This window comes from Botryllus schlosseri, chromosome 8, assembly GCF_051294905.1.
Source record: "Botryllus schlosseri isolate E-star chromosome 8, Bs_hap1, whole genome shotgun sequence".
NCBI classification, from domain to species: Eukaryota; Metazoa; Chordata; class Ascidiacea; order Stolidobranchia; family Styelidae; genus Botryllus; species Botryllus schlosseri.
The window spans coordinates 26,341,910-26,367,920 of NC_137243.1; the positions used below are offsets into that span (position 1 = coordinate 26,341,910).

The window sequence follows — 26,011 nt, forward strand, 5'->3', positions numbered from 1 at the left end:
ATTCAGTTAGTTGATGGTCAATTAACTAATGGTTTTTCAAGTAGCTCAAGTTCTGGTTGCTGATTTGGAAAATTGAGTAGTTTTTATTGTAGTTCTAGTTACGGATTTTAAAAATCGGGTAGTTCTAACTAAGGCCGGGCAAAATCGAGTACCTGAGTGATTCGATTCTGAATCACGTAATATGCTTCGAGTCGAGTCGAGTAATCGAGTATCACTCATTATGATGTCATAACAGAATGTAATATGTCAAAGTTCAAATAGGTACCTTTTATGCGACCACGAAGAATGTAGCTGTAGCTGTTATCCATCATGTTAGATACTTTGGTATTTTTCGACTATACCGATTCATTGTACTTTATGACAATATTGTTGGATGATCACGATTTTGGAAATGTGCTATTTCCAGTAACGTTCGTAGCTTTGTACTTTACGTTTCGTATGCTACGATACGGCCAATCAAGGGTTCAAGGCTTTAACAGTGAAAATTATATTCGAAACTTTAATTCTGGTTGATAAATTAACTTTCAGTAGCGATGAGCGTATAATTTCAGTACTCGAATGAATCGTCTTTTACTACTCGACTCGAATCATTAAAATTAATACTCGATTCAGATTCGAGTAGTCGAATCATTGTGCCCAGCCCAACGTATGTAACGTTTGTCGGATTTCTTGCAAATATAATAATTCTTTGTGCTTTGCACGCTCCTCTGTGGATTCTCTGTGCGTTTCAACGTCCAGTTTGTTTGGTGCGGAATCAAAGATGAAGGATATCGGCTTTGTGTAAATTACCATTGTAGTCGAAAAACGATATGAATACTACAAAAATAAAACAAGTTCAATCAAGATGCTGCAGTATTGTTAAAATTCTTCATACGAATTTCACTAACATATATTGTGCTCACTCCTGCTCTATATGCCAAAGAACGCAACAGCCGCCTACGGCTCCAAGTATGAACAGTGTGTTCTCTAATAAATGTAAATAAATATTGTTATAGGGGTCGAGGGGTGTACCGTGTTATAATCACGAAATCACGATTCATAATTTAAACCCAATTGGGGTTTTTACGGTGTGGCAGTTACGGTCCTGATTGCTTTATTACTCTATCGAATCCAAGTTAAAATTTGCGAAAAAATGAAACGCTAATTAGCATAGACATGATTATCGAGTTGTGTTACACTTAGTGTTACCATACGCTCAAATTTAGGACGGTTTGTGCTCCTTCAAGAAATCGAAAATGTACTCCGATGACGCGGAAATGTCCACATTTATGGCACTTCGGCCTCCTTTATTACTTTGAGAGCCTCACTATTGCATAGGCACAAATAAAAAAGGCCATGAATGACGCGAAATCAGGATTTCGATGACAGTGACAACAAGGAAGAATACAAAATTGCGTTCGAGTTGGTCATCCGGGAGTCGAAGAATACAAATGATTATTTTTCAGTCAACACAACGGCAATTCCAGTAAAAAGTTTCGAATTAACCGTATTCTGGTCCGATATTATAAGTATTGTGATTTGCAATTCTTTCCCGAATATCAAATTATGGAGGCCCTAGTTATAGGCCTACTACACAACTGTAGTTATCCCTAGCTAATTTAGTTATAGTTTCGCGTTATGACAATCCAGTAGTTTTTACAAGTCTGCACGAGTCGCATCAACCCTGGACTATATTCCAACCCCGTTCGGCTCGATTCAAATCAGGGGTGTCAAATTCATTCGATCGTGAACCGATTAAAATATCTTGATCGCTCGCGAGTCATACCAGTTAAATATTTGACCGATTGAATACTGGTATTACTATTATTACAATGAGTTGTATTAGTTGTTCTCAAGCTTTTTGACCTTGCGGTCGGGTAAATCATCAAGATAAATGCTACGGACCGTTTAACGTATGTAACATTTGTCGGATTTCTTGCAAATATAATAATTCTTCGTGCTTTGCACGCTCCTCTGTGGATTCTCTGTACGTTTCAACGTCCAGTTTGTTTGGTGCGAAGGTCAGTGACACGCACAGAACCATTGTTTTGACAAATTTGTTACGGATTGCAACTAAAAATGAGCCCGACTTAACTGTTTCCCAGAAGTCGGGTCATCTACTCTCATAATAAAAATTGTCTCAATATTTAATTGAACCAGGGACCTTCAGGTCTTCAGTCTGACGCTCTCCCAACTGAGCTATCGCGGCGTGCGTGGTGGCCAGTACGGGGCTCGAACCCGCGACATTCGCGTTATTAGCACGACGCTCTGACCAACTGAGCTAACCGGCCGATCTGTTGAGGCAAGAAATATTCTGAATACATTCACGTGCTTGGTATTGGCAATAAGTATATTATAAATTGATAATTGGTACTAAAATTCAATTTTTATTATCAAGATTCAATCTAACATAGACAGTGAACGAACCAAACTTGATTACTATCTTTTTTTTCTTGGCAATTCATACCGAATATTTTATTAGATTTTTTATATCCCAGTAGCACAATTTTCATGTTGCCTACGTAAATTCCTCCGTGAGCCATAAACCATCATCAAAATAGCATTCATGGCTCGCGAGTTATAGTTGTCTGACTCCTAGTATGCATCGTTTTATTATTGACTTGAATATAATTGTTGATCTGTAAAATCAGTAGAAATCTAGCTGCTAGAGGTAAGATATTGTGACCGTATGCGACATGAAAAATATATCCTTGTCACAATTGTCTGAGATATAAAGATGTTGTGTTGATAGATGGATAAAGATGTGTAAAGATATCGAGACAATCATTGGGTTGATTATATCTTATCAACCTCCTGCTCCTTTTAAACAGAATGCGTCCGGTCATTACCAAGTGGAATCATTCGTTATAACTACTAATTCCTTTCCCTTTGATTCCAAACTTCTGAATATCACACGAGTCCAGACTTCTACAAACTAACCATTCAGTTAGTTGATGGTCAATTAACTAAGGGTTTTTCAAGTACTTCAAGTTCTAGTTGCTGATTTTGAAAATTGAGTAGTTTTTATTGTAGTTCTAGTTACGGATTTTAAAAATCGGGTAGTTTAAACTCTAGTTATAGTTTCGCTTTTTGACAATCCAGTACTTGTTACAAGTCTGCACGAGTCGCATCAACCCTGGACTATATTCCAACCCCGTTCGGCTCGATTCAAATCAGGGGTGTCAAATTCATTCGATCGTAAACCTGATTAAAATATCTTGATCGGTCGCGAGCCGGACCAGTTAAATAATTGACCGATTGAATACTGGTGATACTATTATTACAACGAGTTGTATTAGTTGTTCTAAACCTTTATGACCTTGCGGTCGGGTAAATCATCAAGATAAATGCTACGGACCGTTTAACGCAGTGGTTCTCAACCTGTGGTACGCGTAGTAGTGTGGTACGCGAAGGTCTTCTAGGTGGTATGCGAGTAGATTTCTTTTTTTTGACTGAAGAGAGTTATTAGTTGAGGGGGTTGATTTTGAGTTTTTTGAAGCCGTGGTCGTCGTGGTACGGTACGCAGGACCGTAACTGACGCACCCCAAACCCCCTAATTTGGGGGGGGGGAGCGAACTCGAATTGGGTCCAAAATTATTTCGTGAATTAGCATAATTTATAGAGTATTTTTGGAAAATTTATGCAACATTTTGAAAGTTTTTTCGCGCGTTGCGCGATTTAAATTTGCCTAGTTGATTGATTATTTGTCACTCTTCCCCCGAGAAAACCAACGCAAAATTTATAGAAATTGACATATCGGCGTTGGCCATTACTGCGCCATGACGCACCAAGATATATAACGATTTAGGACATATTGCATGCGACTCTAAGAAGTGTTCCAGAACGATCGGCAGCGCGAAAACCTTGGCCGTAAAGAACTGGCCCTACGCTGACCGAAAACCTCGTTATATATACAAAATACCAGTGGCGGCTCGTGACAATATCGGGTGGTGGGGCAAGGGCTGCGAGCGACTTTTATCAACATGACGTCACAATGGCGTTTTCCAACGTAAAAAAGTAACTTTATGATGGTCACATGAATTTCCCGACAACAGTGATTTTAACGTAGGTGCCGCGAGAGGTTTGCCGGTGAGCCGTGACTTGAAGTGTGGTAACAAATGTTTTATTCATTTATTTTTAATCAAAGGTTTATTTTACAAAATGTACGTGAACTAAGAATCGTCCCTATGCCACGAATCAAGTATCAGGTCATCCTTAGTAGCATGCGTTTTGATTTCATGGTAGAGTTATAGATTACGCAAATCGATAGACCCTAAAATCCGACCGTCACCCCAAATTCGAAATCCGGATCCAGTCCGGCCAGGTAAAAAAACATTGAAATCCTGCTCCTGCTCCTGAACCGGACTGTGGCCATCTCTGGTTACGACCAGGTGATGATAGGCAACCAAAGCGGAGGCACCCGGCGTACGATTGGATCAATAGACTGGACAACTTCTAGACCTCTCATTTTCGCTCTAAAGGCAACTGCGTAAACTACGTACGGAATAAAGATTCAATACGATTCATGTTCGCACTTGACTTGACCTGACTAATTCCAATGACTAGAACTCGAGAGATTGCGTAAGCCTAACTGGAAAGGTCAACGAGTTCGGACACATACGCAATTGTTATCTCATAGATTGGGCCTGTCATATTGAATCCAGAACATCAATTTGAATCAGAGATGCCACTCCTGGGTTTTTCCACCCAGATCTGGGTTTTTCGAGCATCACCTGGGTTTCTGGGTTTTTGTGCTTGAAATCTGGGTTTTTTTCAACATCATGTTTGTCAGGTCAATTTTACGACGCAAAATTGCTTATTGGCTTGATAAGATCTTATAACATCGACGGATTCTACTGTGATTGAGTCTAAAGAGACCCATTTACTATTAAAATGACAGGTCTTGGCGTGATTAGAGAGCCTAATTGAATACTGACCACTAGGTCACAGAAAGTCATTTTCACAAAGCAACTCTGGAGTCTGGAGCATTTGTTTTGCAATTCAAAACGATTTAGGACTTGAATGCTAGCGCTGCAACAAATTCGTTGTGTGTCAGTAAATAGTATGTAACTGCTGTAAAGTATGAAATTAATGCACATGGAAAGACCAAATGTTGATCTAACTAATTTACCATGTTGACATCAGAGTATATTCACTTTCAACAGGGACACTCAAAGAGACAGTTTGGGCTCCTGGGCAAGTTATTCAGAGGGAGAGGGGTTTGCCAAATTCAAATGTACTCTTAATTTCATGATCTGGCAGTTTCTTTTTCGACTAAACATCCCAGATAAAAATGCTTGTCCCAGTTTATTGAATCGAAAGCTATTTTTAATATATCATCTGGTCAGCTCACAGTCACTGGAACTATCCTAAAATCATCCTCATCACAGATGGGGATTATCATTGTGACAAACATTACGAATATACTATATAATAAACTACGTATTGCCCCCCCCCCTCCATACCGAATGCCCGTAGCAATGTGTCGAGAGGAAAGCATCATATTTCGATGGATTTGCACATTTAACGGAGCAAAATGTTTAGTATGAAAATGAACAGTTGGGATTTCAATATCAAGGGCTAAAACTTCTTCTATGGTCGTATAACTGTCATTGATGACTCTCAGTCACTGTTTTACAGCTATATCATATAAATGTGAGGGAAATATAGGATCTGGGTTTTTCTGGGTTTTTTCAACGTCCAAATCTGGGTTTTTCCAAAATATCTCAGTGGCATCTCTGATTTGAATGGTCTTTCAAGAACTAAGGACAGCAGCCTCGGAACTTCGGTCTCGGAACAACGTAGGACATTTTGGCCTTGAAACTGGAGACTGTGACACAACACATACGGCTCACTGTCTATAAGTCTGCTGCGAAATCGCCGTTGGAAAATATATTAATATATAAATACATGAATAAAAGCCGTAACTTAGTATACTGTTACAAGAAATCATCGAGAAGTAGCATACGTAATCTCATAACCCATTCCGGTATGGTACACTGTCAAAATCAATGCAAACAGACGAACACCGAACTTTGAGTAAAATAGATCGAGGAATAGGCTGATCGAATGATCAGCTGTTAGCCGACATCGAAAATGAAATAGCTATCGCAATTGACAGGGGATTGTAAGCAAATGGTTTGAAGGCCACAATTTCACAGTGAAATGGACATTGGCGAACATAAAATTATGCGAATACTTGAATGCAAACCGAGAATCTTGGTTAGCTGTTTCATGCGATCATCGAGATATACCATTGGAAATATCATCACCGATCTCGTTATGGAACGCAGACTATAGATTAGCACAGACCGACACCGGCTTTTGCGTGAGATCCGCAATGACGTAGGTAGGCTAAGTATCAGATCAGCGCGCATCTCTACCATACTCGACCTCGAAAACGAAATAACTGCCTCAATCATTGAGTGTCAACTTTAAGACTTGGCACCGCGTTCGATACTAAAATCAAGACATACCGTGTGAAAGCTCATGACAGATCTAGGTATGGAACATCGTTAAAATCAATAGAGACCAATAACGGCTTTTGCGTAAATTTGTTGGCGATAAATGAAGAGTCAGCTCTTACTCGACTTTGGAAACGAAATTACCACCCACATAGCTCAGTGACAAACTTAAAACTTGTTACATCGGTCGATACTAACACTTACCGTGCCAAATGTCATGACCGATCTCGGTATAGAACATTGTCAAAATCAATGGAGACCAATACCGGCTTTTGAGTAAAATCCGTTTGCTGTACTATGTACATGATAGATCAGCACACACTGAACTTCGGAAACGGAATTACTACCATTATCTTTAAGTAGCAAGCCTAAAACTTGGAGCAGTGTTAAATACTACCTTCACGACATATCATACCAAGTTTCAAGAATTGTCATGGTGCGAGACACCGTCAAAATCGACCTATACCAGCAAAGGTCGACTCAACGCATATTACGGTAACCGAGTTCAGATATAGATACGATTGTTACATCACACCTTAGGGGCGAGTAGGCATATTTGCCCCGGTTGCTCGGCCATTTTACGAATAGGAGAGAGTAAATCACCGTTTCTTTATTGTGCGCGGCTTTGAGAGAATAGATAGTGAAAGCTTGTTATGAGCGCTACCGGGGCAAGCCCCGGCTAGGCATTCACAAAGCGAAAACACAGAAGAGAATTCGATTTTCGCAGAGACTTCGCTATGTATGGGCGTTTGCAAGCGAAAGCACAAGAAGAACGCGGGTTTCGCTGTGATCTCGGTATATATTGATTGCTGTGCGTCTATAAATGGTTAAATTGTTATTGAACAGAATTTTAGGTGGGGCAATGCCCCAGTTGCCCTATAGGACGAGCCGCCACTGCAAAATACATGTAGGTTTAATTGTCCATAGGCGCCTAAATGACTGGCGCTAAATGTTCCTGTCTTGGCAATCCGAACCTCAGAAGAAAAGTGCCATCCCGCAGAACAATAACAATTTAAATCGTGAGCGTCTTTCAGTTTAGTACGTATGCGTGATTTTATATTTTTTGATATGGGGACAGGAGGCCACGAATTAACATCATGTAATGAAGTCATACCAACAGGTCAGCCCGTCCGAAGATGTTTAATTATTATTTACGGGCTCTACAGTTTCCAAGACGCCTGACTCAGCTTTACCGGTAAATCGGACATAGAGGACAAGAAATTGATAGCAATATATGTGCAACTCCCGATCTTATTGACCGATTTTATCATGAATTATCGAACAGTACAGTGCAGCGAATTTCGTGGCAAAAGCGAACACCGTGATGGGGGTCGGTTTATCACCCTATGGGACCCCCAGACCCATGTTTTTTAGGGTCCTGACGAAGTGCTATTTTGTTCCTGCCAACAGGTATACGCCCGAAGATGTTAAATTTTTATTGAGGGGCCCTACCTTTTCGAACACACCTCACTCAGTTTACCGGTAAATCTGATTCAGGAGCAGAGAGAAGATAAAAATTGATAGCAATATATATGCAATTCTCGATCATATTGACCAATTCAATCATGACTTGGTGAAATTTTTCGCCCTTAGCGTGTCGGGGCGAGAATAGCTGACTCACTGTACGAACACCCAATCGAGATGACAAGTAGCAGCAAAGAGCGGATATCCAAAGAGCGTCCGGGGCAAATTCCCCAGAAGTTCGGTTTATCATCCTATGGGGAGGCCAAGACCAACGTTTGGGAGGGCGAAGTGCTATTACGGTCCCGATAGTACGTCCGTGGTAAGGTACGTCTTTTTTGTCTCACCATGTTGTTGAATGTTGTTGACATGTTGTGCCTACATGACCGATCCCTGCTGCTCTGTTGATCCAGCCGACCTGCCTGTCGGGACTGGAGAGCAAGAGGAACTCATGAATATCCAGGATGACTAGAGAGATAACACAATGATTGTTCTCCAATAAACTGCTGGCTTAGAATGGACTCCTCTTACTCGACGCTACCTCTCACGCTATTCCCCAGCTGTTAATTTTCACTTCTACGTGGGATTGCTAGCAAGGATTTTCATCCCTATCAAGTCGAAGAAACTAAACTGACTTGTTGCGCCTATACATGACTTTCGATGCGCTGTGAGCCACGCATCGACCAGCTAGTTAAAATAAACAAATTCAGCCATCGCATTCAAAATATCAACTTTTGTTATTTCATTATGATGTTCGTCTTGTGACTGGTAGTGAAAAAACAGTGCCATGCATCCCATCAATCCTGACAGATAATTCCTAGTTTAATAGAATTTGTTATTACACCTCGCATAGGTCAGATACGTGAACATGACGTCATACATGGCGGAACTTATGTAGGTGGTACGCGAGCATTCCAGAAAACCTCGAAATGGTACGCGAGTGTGAAAAGGTTGGAAACCACTGGTTTAACGTATGTAAAATTTGTCGGATTTCTTGCAAAGATAATAATTCTTCGTGCTTTGCACGCTCCTCTGTGGATTTTCTGTGCGTTTGAACGTCCGGTATGTTTGGTTCGAAGGCCAGTGACACGCACAGAACCATTGTTTTGACAATAGTGTTACGAATTGCTAATAAAAATGAGCCCGACTTAACTGTTACCCAGAAGTCGGGTGATCTGCTCTCATAGCAAAAATTGTCTCATATATTTTATTTCTCTGGAAAGCTCCAGTTGACAAACTTCAGGGAGTGGTATTATCAGATAGAAAAAGCCTTTCTACATTCTGTATCATTCGTCGGTATGCGGCGCAAGTCTCGGCAGGCCAGTTATCTGAAGCCAGTTTTAGTTTCATTACTGGACTTCTAGTTGCCAATGACAAAACTGCCGCGACCCGGGATTGAACCAGGGACATTCAGATCTTCAGTCAGACGCTCTCCCAAATGAGCTATCGCGACGTAGGCCTACGTGGTGGCCAGTACGGGGCTCGAACCCGCGACATTCGCTTTATTTGCACGACGCTCTGACCAACTGAGCTGACCGGCCGCTCTATTGAGGCAAGGAATATTCTGAATACGTTCACGTGCTTGGTATTTGCAACAAATATATTATAAATTGATAATTGTTACTAAAATTTAATTTTTGGTATCAAGATTGAGTCTAACATAGACCGTCAACCAAACTTGATTACAATCAGTAGTTAGATAAATGGGCGGAAGGTCCCCATTCGCGATTTATAAAGAACAAACAAACATTATCAAGATAATAAACAGAGTAAGAATTAGCTCATTCTCAATTCTGCAGCAATACTCGAGGGGATTTCCCTTCTGGCTGTGCGGCAATTAAAAAAGGGGGAATAATTAGAGAGAAAACGAACAAAGAATCTGGATTGACCTTTGTACTCAGACTGGAGTACTTCTACTTGTACTTTTCCACTCCTGATTCTACCTTGACTTCTGGACACGAGACTTGGGTATTATTTATTATATTTTCCCTCGAACAACAATGGATTGACATTTAATTTCAATGGTATGCACTTACTAGTAATTTTTTATATTTCCCCCGAGCAACAACAGTATAGTATTCTTATATTTCCCCCTACGAACAACAACAGTATAGTATTTGTTCCTTCGGGTCCGTATGTGAGATCCCGGCGCGTGTTTTAGGTGGATTGTCAACGTGCGTCCGGGCAGATGTATCGCCAAAGCGGATTATCGGTTACTTACGTTTGTCTGTGCAGAGTGACGCCTACGGTCTGTGTCATACTGGAAACGTACTCTACTTGTTATTGATCGAGATTGTAGCAGGGAAGATGATCTGTTATGGTTATAAAGATACGGGTCAACTCGAGTTCTCGAGAACACCCATGTAAATAAAGCCCTCGCTATTGTTACGGGTCACAGAGCATGGATCACGTGTCGACAATCGCTCGAAGCCCGTGAACTGGTATTTTGAAAGCTCTCGGTATGGCTTGTTGCGGTATTAGAATTGTGGTTACGGCTCATTGGTGGTGCGAGGATCAGGTTTATAGTATACTATAAGTCCCTAGCTCGGGTATTATACGACGCGCTGCTATTGCCTAAGACCTAATTCACGATAATCAATCACGCTTTCGAAAATGACATGCGGCCGCGTAGACTGCATAGCGCCTTTTGTCTATGGTCATCCCTGCTGTGTCGAGGAGCGACAATCTCGCTTTCGAAAACAGTCATGTCGCCTCGTAGACAGCGCCTTTGTCCTGCAATACACCCCGCTGGGTCGAGGAATTATTCTCTTTGTTCGAAAACGTTGGACATTGGTCTCGCCCGTCGCTTGGTCACTATACTGGAAGCGAAAGTTGAGTATTGATTAACTATCACGCCGATTTTCCCCCGGTTAATGTACTGCGGTACTGTCTCGCTCTGTTTTAATTATCACTGCGTATAGTGCTCTCACAAACAAGGGGTTTTACAATCTGATAACCTCTTTCCACGCCGCTCGTGTGAGATTACTGAGTCGAGACGATAGCTAGTAGTATGATATTGAAAGATGATGTATTCTGGCAGGTTAGAAAGTTTACCAATCCTAATCTCTGATAAATAGTGTCAACAAAATAATCACATGTTTCTTTTATTTCATACATGAAACAGTTCATTCTTTGCAAATACGCGAATAGTCTTGTAAGAACAGCTCACGTTTGCCTGATCGGACTTGTACACGTAGATGGGTGACATCATAGTATTTGTCAGCAGTGAATAATGGTATAATACCCCAATTTTTCAGATCGACAGAAATGTCACCATTCACTAGTGCATATGAATGTAGCTGTCTCTCCGAGGATGTGCCAATGGATTCAGAATCCGTGGCAATACAGAGACCTCTGTAATTAACAATCTTGTCATCATACAAGCCTTTTTGGATATCTTCTGCGGACACGTACCGGAATTCAACCATCTCTGGACAGGGTAAGCGTGCTTTGCTCTTCGTAGCAGTAGAATTGCGACCAATGATTAATGACGGGGCATCAGTTCTTGCGTCAGCAGTGATCTTGATGTTACAGAAAGTCATAGTATGACCTTGTCTGTATGCAGTTTCGATGCAGTCCAGTAATTTGTCATTGAATATCACCCCTGGTAGAGATTTTTTACCATCTGTGATCGAGACTTTCACATAAGTCATCTTGGGTCCATGTCGTCTGGTTGACGCTAATTGTACACGTCCATCGAAGCTGACTTGCATGCCATAGAAACTGGTGGCATTGTCGAAATTTGGAATATGAGACGGGGCAGCCCGTTTCAAGTCGGTATTCAACTTGCGCTTGGTTGCAGTATTTTCGTACGGGTTGTATTTACATGCCATGGTGTAATTATGCCTGTAAGTATGTCACTAGAGTAAAAGAGTCTTGTATTTATATTCAAATGGTTGGGGGGAAAAAGGCCTAGTAGAGTGTCATAAAATTTCTTGCCGAGTTTTGCCGGCTCTGTTTAACTGTTTTAAGCACCTTCTTCCAATTGTCATGTGGCTGACAGTAGCTATAAGTAAGTGTAAATTGGGTATGTGAGTATGGTACTAGAGAAAAAAGAGGCTTGTATGTATATTCAAACGGTTGAGGGAAAAGGCAAGTGGGGGTCATAAAATTCCTTCCTGCGTTTTGCTGGTACTGTTAAACTGTGTTAAGTCCCTTCTTCTGCTTGTCATGTGGCTACAGTGTCTATAAGTAAGCGTAAATTGAGCTTACCATCACAAATCTTTGCTCATAGCTATGGCTGATAACGGGATACCAGAATTAATGGAAGGTGGCTACCCGGTAGACCTACTCGATGCGATTAGTCCAGCAAATGATATCCCGGAAAATGTAGAAAATCCAGCCCAACCTCCTGCATTCCCATCCAGACGTAGACCTGGGGGTGAGAGGTTTGGAAAATACAGTAGACGAATGATGGAGCACCTCAAGGCGACCATTGTTGAGGCTATTTCAATCGCCCCATCTGAGGCGATGTTCACTATTCTGGGGGAAGTGGATGATATACTTTCGAGATCCAGTTTTCCTTCTCATGAAACATTCACTCAAGATTATAACCGGATAGAACAAGAAATTTCGCAAATACTCTCTCAGTCGAACGGACAGGATTTGCGTATGCAATTACCCTTGGAACGTATCATGCGTGCAAAAGTTGCCTTTCTCAAAGAGATGTCAGCTGCCAGAGCTACCATGAAATTTTATACGAATGTGTAACTGTTTTGGTGTGCTATCATGTTTTTATTACATGCTTATGCTGTAATATCATATGTATTAATGTGTGTTTTGTGCTAGCTGTTATTGATTCTGTGTTTTTTGTTTCCAGAATGTCTAGGCGACGACGCCTTGTTAGAATTGTGTCTGATTTTGCACAACCAAGCAGCTTGGGTATACCTGAAAATCTGATCGAGATCGTGGAAGAAAACTGGCACTCCATTCGCAGCTCCACTCTCGCACCGCACAGTATACGCAGTCTACACAATTTCCGTATACTCGGCCGCAACCCAAGTGACGTCATCAACGATCTACAGGACATCTTCGTCTCACAACAGTATGGTTTTCGAATCAATTACGCTTTTGCCCACATACTTGATAATGTTGAGACAAGCGAATTGAGATACTATCATGCGTCCGAGAACGCAGGTGTTATGTTGGATACACCTAAAATGATTGCCAATCGCAGTGACTTTGACCAATTTGTAGACGATATAGACTTGGACGCTGGCTTCGAGAGTGCTCGCTTTCAAAGAGACGATACTAAATTTGTTGTCTTGGCAGTCACAAACGTGACCTTTTACGTGTACAAATCTGACTTCAGATTAATTGGGTGTAGTACAATCGAAATCCCAAAGTCTATTGTGAATTCAAATAGTGTTTTGGATTTAATGAAAAATCGACGTGGTGTACCCTATGACGATCATTATTGTATATTTCGCTGTGTCGCTGTTATGCTTTGCGATGGTCATTACAGTAGTGGTGACTTACAATCTAAAACACTCTCTTTGGTGGCACAATATTCTGCCTTATATGGGGACCCCGAATCTGGGGTGTGTATGAACGACCTAGATAAAGTCGAGTCGTGTCTTAAAGTATCTATCTGTGTTTATACATTGAAAGAAGGAGTCGGGTATATACTACGACACGGTGCTCGGGAGGGGTTGAAAATTCACGTTCATCTAGAGGGAGGGAGACATTTTTGTTATATTAAAAATTCGAACTTATATTGCAAGAATTATAGCTGTGAGACCTGTCACCGCCTGTTCAGTTCAAAATATTATCTCCAACGGCATAATTGCTTTAAAGACATTCCTAACCACTACCGTGGGGGTATGTTCAAACCCGAGCCTACTATATTTGAGGCGTTGGACGAGTTGGGAATAATTGTGCCCAAACCATCTCGTTTCTACCCGTATAACTTGGTTTTTGACTATGAAAGTATATTACAAAAAGGCTCGACTCCAAATGATACTGCTAATGTGCACTATGTAGATCATCATATCCCGGCCGCGGTGGCCTTCGCATGTAATTACCCAGGGTACGAGACTCCAGAAGTACTGATTAGTGATGGCGACCCTGGGGCGCTGGTTGCTAGAATGATGTCCCGGTTTGAATTGATCCAAAGTGAGTGTTTTGAGGCATTATGTCAACAATTTCATGATGTATTGGAGCGATTAGATTGTATTGCTGAAGAAATGCATACCGCTGATCCGGATGTCAAGCGTATGAGCCCAGCAACCTTATTGAAACATCGTTTTTTGAATTATTTGAGTCAATTACCTGTATTCTCTTTCAATGGGTCTCGTTATGATATACCTTTGATTATCCCATATCTGGTGGAGTACTTATCAGACCCTATCAGTATTGTTAAGAGAGGTACGTCGTATATGTCCTTGTCGACTAATCGGTTTCGATTTTTGGATGTGACCTTGTATCTTGGCGCCGGCACAAGTTATGACGCATACATACGTTGTCATAACTGTGCTTCAACGAAGGCCTTTTTTCCATATAACTATTTCACTGATTTATCGGTATTGGATGAAAAATCTCTCCCAGACCACATACATTTTTATAACTAACTGAAACGGTCTAATATAACTGATGAGCAATATCTTTGGTGTCAATCAAAGTGGGCGGAACATAAAATGACTACTTTTCGTGACTATCTATCTTTCTATGTCAGTTTAGATGTCGGACCGTTACTGGAGGCCCTCACAAAGCATAAGCAACTCTTTGCTCGTTACTCAATTGACATGGCTAAACATGGTATATCATTGCCCTCTCTGGCATCACGGTTTGTGTTTAATAGCATACCACCTGTATTCACCTTGTTGAATCAAAAGTATAGTCATATACACACCTTGATACGGGAAAATCTACGTGGCGGGCTTTCTGTTGTTTCATTGCGATATGCAGAGGCTAAGGTCACAAAAATCAAACCCCAAATCTATGGTGATAGCGCTCTACCTGTAGAACAGGTGCTAGGTCTGGATTCGAACTGTCTCTATTTGGATACTCTCCGTTCACGATTACCGGGGGGCTATCCTTGTCTGTGGTCACCTAATGAAGATTTTACTCTATTCTCCAGGACAAAAACGGCACCGCTCTATGGAAAAATGGCTCACCAATGGCTAAGCTACATTGCGCACTGTCGGGGGGTCAAAATCCAACATCAATTCAATGGTCCTGAGCATCGTATCGGCCTGCTCCAGATTTGTATTGATGGGTATTATAGGACTCCACAAGGGCCTGTTGCACTTGAGCTGTTTGGATGTTTTCACCATGGTCACGGCTGCGAGTTGGGAGCCAGCCCGGATCGCCAAGCCCGCTGGGCCGCGACACAGCGTAAAATCCAGTATATTCAAAAAGTGGGGTATAAATTGGAGTACATCACAGAATGTCAATGGGTCATTATGCGCCAACGAAGTGATATAGCTGCCTTTATTCAAACTCTCGAATTCAGTAAAATGGTGAAATGTCGGGTCCTTTCAAGTTCGAAACTCTTAGAGTTGGTGTCAAAAGATCAATTTTTTGGGGCCGTTGAGGTCGATATTCATGTGCCTAGTCACCTCAAGGAGCATTTTAGTGAGTTCTGTCCCCTGTTCAAACATGCTTACGTAAGTCGTGATGATATAGGTCCATACATGAAAGCATTTGCTGAACAACATGGTTTTTTGAAACGGCCACGGAAATTCTTGATTGCTACTCTGCAGGCCACAAAAACATTGTTAATAACACCACTATTGAAGTGGTACCTCGAGAATGGGTTAATCGTTACTAAGGTATTTCAAGCTATCGAGTTTGAACCCATTGAATGTTTCAATTCTCTTGTAGATACGATAACCGAGGCTAGAAGACGGGCTGACGATGACCCGTCTCAGAAGCCACTGGGGCAGTTCTATAAAGACATTGCAAATTCCTGTATAGGTAAAACTATCTCGAATTGTACAAAATATTCTGATGTCAAGATTGTTAACCGTCAAAAAGCTATGGTCTTGGTAAATGACTCCAGATTTAAATCGATGATTGAGTTGTCACCAGATATTTTTGAGGTGTCCATGAAATTGAGAAAACATGTTTGGAGCCAACCTAACCACATTGGGTACTTTGTCTATGGTTATGCGAAATTGGCCTTATTACGGTTCCATTCGTATATGTCCACCTACCTCCTGCCACGGTCCATTGAACTATTATACTCGGACACTGATTCCTGGTACGGCGCTATCTCCTCTGACAGCCTGCTAAAAGTTGTACGACCCGAAAAACAAGCAGAATTTTTTGAAAATTTTCACAAATATTTTCCAGCAATCGCCTGTGACGAGCACCGTAATGAATTTTTGGCCAATCCTCTCTCGTTCAATGATAAACGTGCCTGTTGCAAAGCTCGTAATCGATATGATCAACGGACCAGTGGTCTTTTCAAAATTGAGGCACAATCGAATATTTTCGTTGGTCTGTCCGCAAAGACTTATTATTGCAATGAGGATAAGTACTCATGCAAAGGGCTCTCAAAAGTAAACAAACTGACTGCTGACATCTACCGGAAAGTTTTGTTTGAGAAAAAACCACATGGTGATGTTAATTCTGGATTTGTGCGGAAAAATGCCTCCATTTATACCTATGAGCAATTTCGATCGGCCCTGTCTCACTTCTACTGCAAACGAATAGTCGAATCAGACGGTATTCATACGAGACCCTTGGAACTATGATTTTTTCAAATGTGCACTTTCCGTATTCTGTGCTTTTTTTAAACCTGTTTTCGCATTATGCTCTCATGTTGACTCGAATTATTCTATGCATCTTGAACCTTTTCACAATAGTGCTCGTTTTCTCGTGTTGTTTACAGACGATAGTATTAACTCTGCAGGCCAATAGCTTACAGCAGGTGGGGAAAAGCGTATTGTGTTTCATGATTGTATAATACAATGAGTTTTTTCTTTTTCAGATTTTATCAGCGTATAGAAGGAATCGTGGTGAGTTGAAACTGTTATGATTCATCATAAATTGAAAATCATAATTGTCACAATTCTCAGATGGATCAATACATCGATCATGCAGAATTCTTCCCGCTGCGGGAGTACATGTCTGGGTACGATCATTTACCTCCGTGCGAGCAGAAAGACAAGTTTGAGATTGGGGTTCTGTTTGGTCTGATCATACGACACGAATGTGGGGCAGACCGGGTGGAGCTTTTGGCTGAGGTCTTGAAGATAGAGGCTTTGAGCATGGACGTCAGAAGACTCAGAAACATCTTGGAGGAGATTGGAGGTGTGTAAATATGCTCTTAGCTCTCTGTCGTTGCTAAGGCACGTTTATTCATAGACACAAGAATCTGCTGGCGTCCTCCTCGACCGTCTCAGCTGCAAGACCTGTCGAGTCGCATGGAATTCCTAAAAACAGGTGGGGTTGTATATTGTGACACAAGTATGGAGTCTTACTTTTATTTTATTTTATAGTGTTTCGGCGGCACGTCAAAGACATGTTAAAACGAAGACACTATTTTGCTGGCATACATTGCTTATCTTTCGGTGCTCACTGTGAAATTTTGTTCCATATTGAACGCTTTTTCTATCATCAACGCCTGTCGCTTGCGACTAGTTTTCGAAGGCGGCGTTTCAGTTTGTAATACGTGTGTTATTCTTGTTTTTCCCAGATGACTCATAACTCAGCTAGCGATTTCATTAGTCATGTTTGTGGCCAGCTTTCACTCAATAGACTTCACCGTGACACACAAGCCAACTGGCATCGTGTCTCTGTGCTGAAAGATATTCTGCTGGAAGACAATCTGACCGATCAGCAAACTACTCACTTCAAGAAAGAGTTGCAGGATCGTCTACACATTGCCACCACCTTGAGACCAGGTAACAAGCAGTAATAGTCATTACCCGACACATGTGTAACTATCTTTTGTCTTCTAGAATGGATGAGCTTTCGAAACGACCTGTTGCGGTGTGTGACGGAGCTGCAGTTTCTACCTGTGTTCACGTATGAAGGCGATGGTGTGACGAGCCGACTGCTGACTGATGCCCGTATCTTGAATCGTCGTCAAGTTGGCTTCACAGACCCAACCGATCGTGCCGCCTGCAGCGTACAGAGCCGCGATCAGCGCTTGACTCACGAAGGAAACGACATTAACCGATACCGCTTCATGAACCAGGGTTATCTCCGAACGGGAGAAGATCGTCGCGCCCCTAAATCCGTTGACACATCACCTACCGTGGTTGACGCCCCGTTTGTCGTTGCGATGCCACAGCGTGCCAGAGACATACATCAGTCGCCAGTGATACCAAGACCGAATCTGACTGCCCCGTTTGTCGTGGCGACACCACAGCGTGCCAGAGACATACATCAGTCGCCAGTGCTACCAAGACCGAATCTGACTAAAATCATAACAAAAAAGTCACCCGGCCGGGTATCACCTTACCCTCCCCCTCGTAGACCTCGAGCCTTGGCCAGGACACCACTGAGCCCTGATGATGCCTCGTCTTCTCGTGTCGATTATGACACCTCGCTTCTGGTGTAAAAAGACGGCCTCGTGGACATTGTAAGATTCGCTGTGTGGACGGTTTGCGTGACGCTCTGAATCGCCATATTTTTTCGTGTACCTGTCCTTGTTATATATAGAAGTGTGTTTGTGAATACATGTCTCGTCGTGTCAAAACAGCCTTGGTGATGGATTTCTCGACAGGGAGGGCATGTCTTTTGGCAGGACCGTCGTTTTCGGGGAAGAGTACTTTTATATTTAAAGTCATAAAAAATATCGATCAGCTTTCAAAGGGGCGAATTAAAAGAATTGTCTATTGCTATACGGCTTATCAAGACTCCTTTAACGAGCTGCAAGGCGTTGAGTTTTACTCGGATCTCTCCATTTTGGATGAGTTGGCGACAAGCCGCCCCTGTCCTACTCTATTAATTATTGACGATAAAATGGAATTTTCGGACAGGGTGACCCCCTTCTTTACAGTCTACGCGAACCACGGATCGGTGACCACAATATTCGCGGTACAAAATCTATATTTCCAGTCCAAAAGATCGAGGGACCTCAGTCTCAGCACCCAGTATTTGATTATCATGCGTAATCCTAGAGATCGATCTCAGATTCGGGTACTTGGCAAGCAAATGTATCCGGGTAACTCAAAATTTCTAGTTGACGCGTACGCTGACGCGACAAAGAACGCTCACGGATACCTATTTATAGATTTGACGCAAGCCACACCCGATTCTAGTCGTGTTAAAACAGGGGTGTTTCCTGGGGATGAACTCGTGTTGTACACGCCACTATAAATAGCGAAAGTGCCGGCGCTTTGACACTATATTCATAATGGCTCGGACCAAATCGCTGCCGAAACGTCACTGTTATATTAAGAAGCACGGCGAGACTTTGAAATTTCTGTCCAAAGCGTCGCCCGCGGTAAGGAAGGATATATTATTGGGGAGCTCTTCTGGTTTGGTGAAAGCATTTTGCGAAGTCTGTGTGAATGTTTTGAACGGCAATCTGCGACTGTCAAAACGCCATATACAAAATTTACACCCGCACAAAGACAAAATTCGAAAGCTGACAAGTAAAAAGTTGAGCCTGAAGACCAAGAGACGTGTATTACACGCCAACACCCAGCGAGGAGGTTTTATTAGTGGGATCTTGTCAATCCTCCCCTTGGCGGCATCGTTGTTGAAATCTGTTTTTGGCAAAAAATGAATTTCAAAAAAGTGATCATATCGCCTAACCCTCTAGCTCCCTCTAACGCGACTGATTTGAACTCCGAGTTGGACCGATCGATCAGCGCGATTTTGACTATGGACGTTTCGGCCGACAAGAAATTGTCCTTGTATAACTCTGCCATCTCAAAGTATAAAAGTCAACGGGGTCAGATCGACAAGCCTCTTCAGATGAAGATGACCGACACCCCCAACGGGTTCACGAACGATCAGATAGCCACTCTCCGTGGATTACTGCACGAAGTGAAGCCGGGTCGGGTCACCTCGAAAGTAACACCGAAAGCCCCGTCGTCTCCAAGTACCCCCACCACAAGCAAGATAGCCAAAAGATCACCGCCACTGCAAGAGATCATCAAACGTAGCCGTCGAGCGAACAGGAAGCCGCCCCAGCTCTACGGGTCGTGGACGGCCTACGACGATGACGAGTAAGGATAAATATTTTGATATCAAAGCCCCGGCGAGCTATCGCGGTAAATACTTGCACCCCAACAAGAAGGATTTGAAACAAGAGGATAGCTACACCCTGTTCTATCCGTATACAGGTAAATTTCAACGACAGAAGACGATCGTCGGCGGGCCATTTATTCAGATCCAGAGTGACCTCATGGACTTGTCTAATATTTCTAGTAGCAATGATGGCTATCGTTATGTGTTGGTGTCAATTTGTTGTTTTCCGAAATATATGTTTTTATACGCCACGAAACGAAAGCGTCCGATAGATATGATCGAGGGCTTCAACCAGGTATTCGCTCATAAGAGACCACACGTCGTTCAGACCGATGCCGGGAAAGAATTCACGGGGTCGGTTATACAGAGGTTTTTTAGAGACAACCACGTCAAGCACTTTTTCACCAACAGCGATACTAAGGCTAGCGTCGTAGAGCGTGTAATTCGTACGACCCGTAATGTATTGAATCGCTACTTTGTCAAGAACCGCACACATCGCTACATCGACGTGTTGGGTGATATCGCAGAGAGCTATAACCAAACGTATCACACCGCGATTTTAATGCGACCGTCGGAGGTTACCAATAGCAACGCGTCTCTGGTGTTCGATAGACTATACAACGGAACCGGACCTCCGGTGTCACCCAAGCTACCCGTCGATCAACCAGTCAGAATTACCACCCGACGTGCCACGTTTGCAAAAGGAACAGCGGGGTCTTGGACTCGCGAGATATTTTACGTACACACACGGAAATGGGGAAGCCCCGCTACGTACACCATACGAGATTATAACGGGGACGTAATTAGTGGAACGTTCTACGAAAGCGAATTACAAGCCATCGATAAAAAAGACGATGTCTATCGCGTCGAATCGATACAAAAAGTAATCGGGAGGGGACGGAACCGGAGATATCTAGTGCGTTGGGAGGGTTATCCGAAATCGATGGATTCTTACGTTGACAGTTTTATATAAAACAGAGACGGCAACTCGACCGTGGTAATCATGGATTTATCGCAGCGGGGTACGTTACGGATACCTTTGGTGGTTCTACAGCTCGCGATACTGCTTTTTATCGTGGGGGTAACTGTGTATAACTTATTCACCGAAACCCAGACGGATCTATCTTCGTTAACTAGGGTACTGTCTCTCCAGACCGCCGACGAGGATGACTCTTCTGGTTTTACCGAGTAATTCTTCAATGAGCGTTTTCAAGGGTAACACCGCGAACGATTTTGTAACCCAACTATTATAACTAATATGATACAGAAAGATATGAGGCATCGCTTGCTGAGATCATGTTCCCAGTTAGCTTCCAGCCCACGTTCACGGTAGACCACAAGCGGGCGGGTATCGAATTTTCTGACAGCGGCCATCGTCACGTGTATTACATACCGCCCGGCAAGTATCGCAGTGTCCCGGATCTGTTGGAACAGTTTCGCTTGCGATACGAGAAAGAAATTACAATCAAGCAATATACCGGTGGCGTGTTCGGGTTGAGCTTTAGGTATCTCAAGAGTCGATTTCCACAGACCGACGAGCCCTTGATACGGGTCAAAAAAATCAGTGGTGCGGGTCCGCGTCTCACTAGCATCGAGGACACGTTTCCGCGTTATTTCACTGTGGAACATCATGTTTTGAAGAAACAAAAACCAATAGAGTTCTTAATCAGACCGAAAACCATCGTGAAAGATGTAGACACCATTTATATATACACCGATCTGATCAGACCTCGTGTATTCGGCAGCGAGCTAGTACCTCTCCTTCGAAGCGTTCCGGTGACCGCGCAAGAAGGAAAAATACAGCACTGTGTATATGATAAACCTTACTTTTTTCCCCTGGCCAAGAGTAATATTCGAAATATACGAGTATATCTTCGTGACAAGAACAATAACCCTGTCGCGTTTAAAACAGCTCCCGTTACAGTGACTTTACTGATCCGTCGAGGAGCCGTCAAAGCGTTATGAGCTATATCACGATATTCGGAAGCGGACCCGATTTCACGGTTGAATTACCGGTTGAAATCGAATCGGAGGGTAAACAGATCGCTCTCCGAGAAATTAGCTTCAACCACGATTTCCAAGAAAGAATTGTGATCACAGAACCCACCCGGGCCATGAGCTTCTGGAATACGATTGTCAAAGACGTCACCGAAGTCTATGAGTTACCCACCGGAGATTTCGATAATGTCGATCAACTAATGCAAAGAATTAGCGAGGAACTCGCGAACGGCTATCACTGGTACTTTACGCCCAGCCAGAATCGATTGGTATGCGAGGGATTCCCACCGAATTCTTCTCTGTTCACATCTACGCTCGGGCCTTACGCGAATTTCGGTAACTACCGTCTCATACACGAGCATCAGAGATACGATATTGACGACATCATCGCGGAGGAGGGAGAGGTTCCGATCTCATTACGCGAGGTTGAGCACATTGAATTCGATGTGTGGTATATCCCGTCGATAGTAAAATCTCAGTATTTATTTATATATTGCGATTGCGTGCGCCATCTCCCGGTAGGTGATTATATGTCCAGACTTTTACGAATCATCCCCGTTACGGTACCGGAGATGAAACGACAGCACGTATCATTCAGGAAACCGTTTTACCTACCCGCCGATGCCAACAGCTTCCGTAGCGTACGCATCAGCATAAGAGATTCTCTTGGAAAAGAACTTAAATGCGGTGACATTGAATTGACCCTTCACTTACGAGATGACGTTCCAAACACTGACCGGTGACGGGCCCGTATTTACCCTACCCCACGGAATGGATTGTAAAGGTCTTGAGATTGCTCTTATGGAGATAAACTTTGTTCGTGAGTCGGGCGAAAGCCTCTACGCCTTTATCTACTGTAATGACATCGAGTCGACGCCGGTGGGTGACGCTTTGGTCCCGTTGCTAAGAGTCGTTGCGCTACACGAGGGGGAGCGACAAAACCATATATTTCAAAATCGATACTACGCCAAAGTCAGACTCGACCGTTTCGAGTATTTCTACATCTATATAAGGGACGAGTATGGTGAATTATTGGACATCTCGGGTTTGGACCTCACGATACATCTCAGGGTGTCGTTATGAAAGTGCACTATTGCTGTGACCGAGAAGCCGTATTGCACCACTATCAGACCGGAGCTGGGAATTACGGGTTTTACCGGGGGTCCAGGCAAAGCGGTAGCGGACTCGCGTCGATTTTTCGAACCATAGGCCGGGCGGTCTTACCTCTAGTATCAAAAGGCTCCAAGATACTGGGGAAACAAATCCTCCGTACCGGGTCAAATATCGCAAAAGATTTGGTGGCCGGGCGCTCGTTCAAGCAATCCGCTATATCACGGAGTAAAGAAGGAGGTCTACAGCTTCTCGATACCGCGATCGGGGGTCGTAAACGAAAAGCCACGAAAAAGCTTAAAAAGGGTGCGCGGGGAGGTACTACGTCAAACAAGAAACGTAGACGGAGAGATATATTCGATGGCTAAATTGATGCACGAAAATTCGGCCGAGTGCCTCAACAGCGGATTAGATATTTTCACGGTACCCCCGACGCAAACGGCGGTCGCCGACACCAGCACGTTGATCGCCACACCGGATAAATTGGGCGATGTCATTGAGATTAACGTGAAAGGTAGCGATCACTACTTGGATTTGTCCAGCTCGTTTATGAAAATACAACTGCAAGTGACCAAAAAAGATTGCACCACGATCGGGGGAGACAACGTCGCTGTCGTGTCGGATATATTCGACGCCTTATTCAAGCAGATCGATCTGTATCTGGGCTCGAAGCTGATCACCACATCGGACAACAATCACGCCTACAAAAGCTTCATTTTCCATCTACTAAATAGCTCTCGCGCGGCCGGCGAAACCTATCTGAAATGTATCGGCTGGATCCCAGATACGATGAAACAGCAGGATGCTTTCACCGCGGACAACGCCGGCTTCACGGCACGAAAAGCCCTGACCGCTGACAGTGCAACGCTCGAGGTCATCGGCAAGATACCGCTCGGTTTATTCGATCAGGACAGATATTTACTGGATAACGTGGATCTGTCGTTGCGATTAATCCGTAACGATGACGATTTCTGTCTCCTCGGGTCTGCCGACTCTAAAATCATACTGAAAAAAGTGGAATTGCACGTCAAGCAAATTCAAGTTTCAGACTCTGTCAGTTTGGCACACAAAACGATGCTTCGTACGCACACGGCGAAATACCCTATTATAAAGCTCGAAATGAGTAATCACTCTTTTGGAGCGGGCGATACCTCCATTGAGAAAACGCTGATTTCCGGGGTCATGCCTCGACGAATCGTGATTGGTCTGGTTCCGACAGCTGCCTATAACGGTAGTAAGACTCGAAACCCCTTTAATTTCTGTCACTATCACGTCGGGAATCTGGCTATCAACGTGAACGGGAAACTTTTGTACGGGCGTAATTTCAGATTCGACTTTGATAAAAACACAAACCTCGAGGGGTTTTTCAGCGTCTACCAATCCACCGGGAAGTGGGATGCTCAGGAAGATCTTTTTATCGACTCTGAGAATTATAAGGCCGGATACACTCTGTTTGCCTTCGATTTGACCCCAGACCGTACGCATCAAGGCTGCTTTCAGCTAGAGAAGACCGGGTCCGTGAAGCTTCACATGACCCTGACCGCGGGGTTGCCGGAAGGAGCGACTCTACTGTGTCTCAAAGAATACCAACAACTGTTGGAGATCTCAGAGAAGCGCGAAGTAGTGTCCGTATGAATACCGATCAAATTAATCATATTTTATTCAATCACCGCGACACGAGAGATTTATTTGCCGGTACTTTTGCGATCGATTTATTGCCAGCAAAGCTACCTAAGCCGTACGCAGTCGTTATCAATTACGACCCTAACGCGAAGGGCGGCTCGCATTGGATCTGTATCTTCGCCGATCAAGATGGCACGCACTTTCACGACTCATTCGGTATTCCGCCTCTGAAGAAGGAGATCTATAGGTTATTGGGCGCGGACGATTATACCTTCACTAGTGTGCAATTACAGTCTTTACGTTCGTTTGTGTGTGGTGAACATTGTATCGCCTTCCTAATTAGAAGGGGTCAAGGTGTAGGTACCCTCGATTATTTAGATGCTTTTGGTTCTGATAAACGTGTGAATGATCGCCTCGTTTTTGATTTTGTAAACAAAGAAAAATCTACTTTGTGAACACTCGTGACCTGTATTTTCAGATTGTGTATATTCAATAAACCTTGTACAGCATACGTTATACTCTTTTACGAGCGCTCGGGAGTCGTTGGCGTCGTAAAGATCATACTCGCTACTATCCAGGGAGCAAAAAGAGGTCAACTACGATGACGCAGACCAGAATCGTCACCTTGCATCGCTTCGTCTGGCCGAACGCGTTGACAATCCACCTAAAACACGAACCGGGATCTCACATACGAATCCGAAGGAACAAATACTATACTGACGTCATGTTTGACGGACAAATATTCCCAAATCCCATCGTGTTTACACGCAATTGGATTAATCAACCCACCGCGGAACGACACGTCAAGACGGGAGAACTATACCGATTCGTCGGCGTGCATACCATTGAAATTAAATGTCAATCCATTGTTGTTCGAGGGAAAATATAATAAATAATACGCAAGTCTCGTGTCCAGAAGTCAAGGTAGAATCAGGAGTGGAAAAGTACAAGTAGAAGTACTCCAGTCTGAGTACAAAGGTCAATCCAGATTCTTTGTTCGTTTTCTCTCTAATTATTCCCCCTTTTTTAATTGCCGCACAGCCAGAAGGGAAATCCCCTCGAGTATTGCTGCAGAATTGAGAATGAGCTAATTCTTACTCTGTTTATTATCTTGATAATGTTTGTTTGTTCTTTATAAATCGCGAATGGGGACCTTCCGCCCATTTATCTAACTACTACTATCATTTTTTCTTGGCAATTCATACGGAATATTTTATCAGATT

General features: G+C 43.1%; 2 protein-coding genes and 1 non-coding gene across 4 annotated transcripts; 2 read left to right on the forward strand and 1 right to left on the reverse strand.

Annotated features, from left to right (window-relative positions):
* Positions 1 to 2,196: 2,196 nt before the first annotated feature.
* Positions 2,197 to 2,270, reverse strand: Trnai-aau (transfer RNA isoleucine (anticodon AAU)). Its single transcript has one exon. It is a non-coding gene; the product is annotated as a tRNA-Ile (tRNA).
* An 8,601-nt stretch (positions 2,271 to 10,871) lies between these two features.
* On the forward strand, positions 10,872 to 18,555 carry LOC145444910 (uncharacterized). 2 transcript variants are annotated; one of them, XR_013916818.1, is made up of 8 exons: positions 10,872 to 11,343; positions 12,724 to 12,948; positions 16,741 to 16,779; positions 16,840 to 16,867; positions 16,928 to 17,162; positions 17,217 to 17,294; positions 17,351 to 17,755; positions 17,813 to 18,555. XR_013916818.1 is itself a non-coding variant. In XM_080322971.1 (2 exons), exons 1-2 carry the CDS (start codon positions 17,548 to 17,550, stop codon positions 18,415 to 18,417), a joined length of 813 nt encoding a protein of 270 aa, XP_080179097.1. In that variant the 5' UTR covers positions 17,519 to 17,547; the 3' UTR covers positions 18,418 to 18,555. The 2 variants fall into 2 exon arrangements, 1 of the variants encoding a protein (XP_080179097.1); XM_080322971.1 differs by lacking the exons at positions 10,872 to 11,343; positions 12,724 to 12,948; positions 16,741 to 16,779; ... (1 more) ...; positions 16,928 to 17,162; positions 17,217 to 17,294 and having other exon boundaries at positions 17,519 to 17,755.
* A 4,982-nt stretch (positions 18,556 to 23,537) lies between these two features.
* LOC145444369 (uncharacterized protein F54H12.2-like) lies at positions 23,538 to 24,800 on the forward strand. Its single transcript, XM_080322336.1, has one exon. It carries the CDS (start codon positions 23,538 to 23,540, stop codon positions 24,798 to 24,800), a length of 1,263 nt encoding a protein of 420 aa, XP_080178462.1.
* The last annotated feature ends 1,211 nt before the right edge of the window (positions 24,801 to 26,011 follow it).

Excerpts from the sequence above, each read along its gene's own strand:
- LOC145444369 (XM_080322336.1), top strand. The coding sequence starts at position 23,538 with ATGCACGAAAATTCGGCCGAGTGCCTCAACAGCGGATTAGATATTTTC.
- LOC145444910 (XM_080322971.1), top strand. The coding sequence starts at position 17,548 with ATGACTCATAACTCAGCTAGCGATTTCATTAGTCATGTTTGTGGCCAG. Across the intron at positions 17,756-17,812 it reads TGCCACCACCTTGAGACCAG|AATGGATGAGCTTTCGAAAC; the intron begins GTAACAAGCAGT and ends TTTGTCTTCTAG.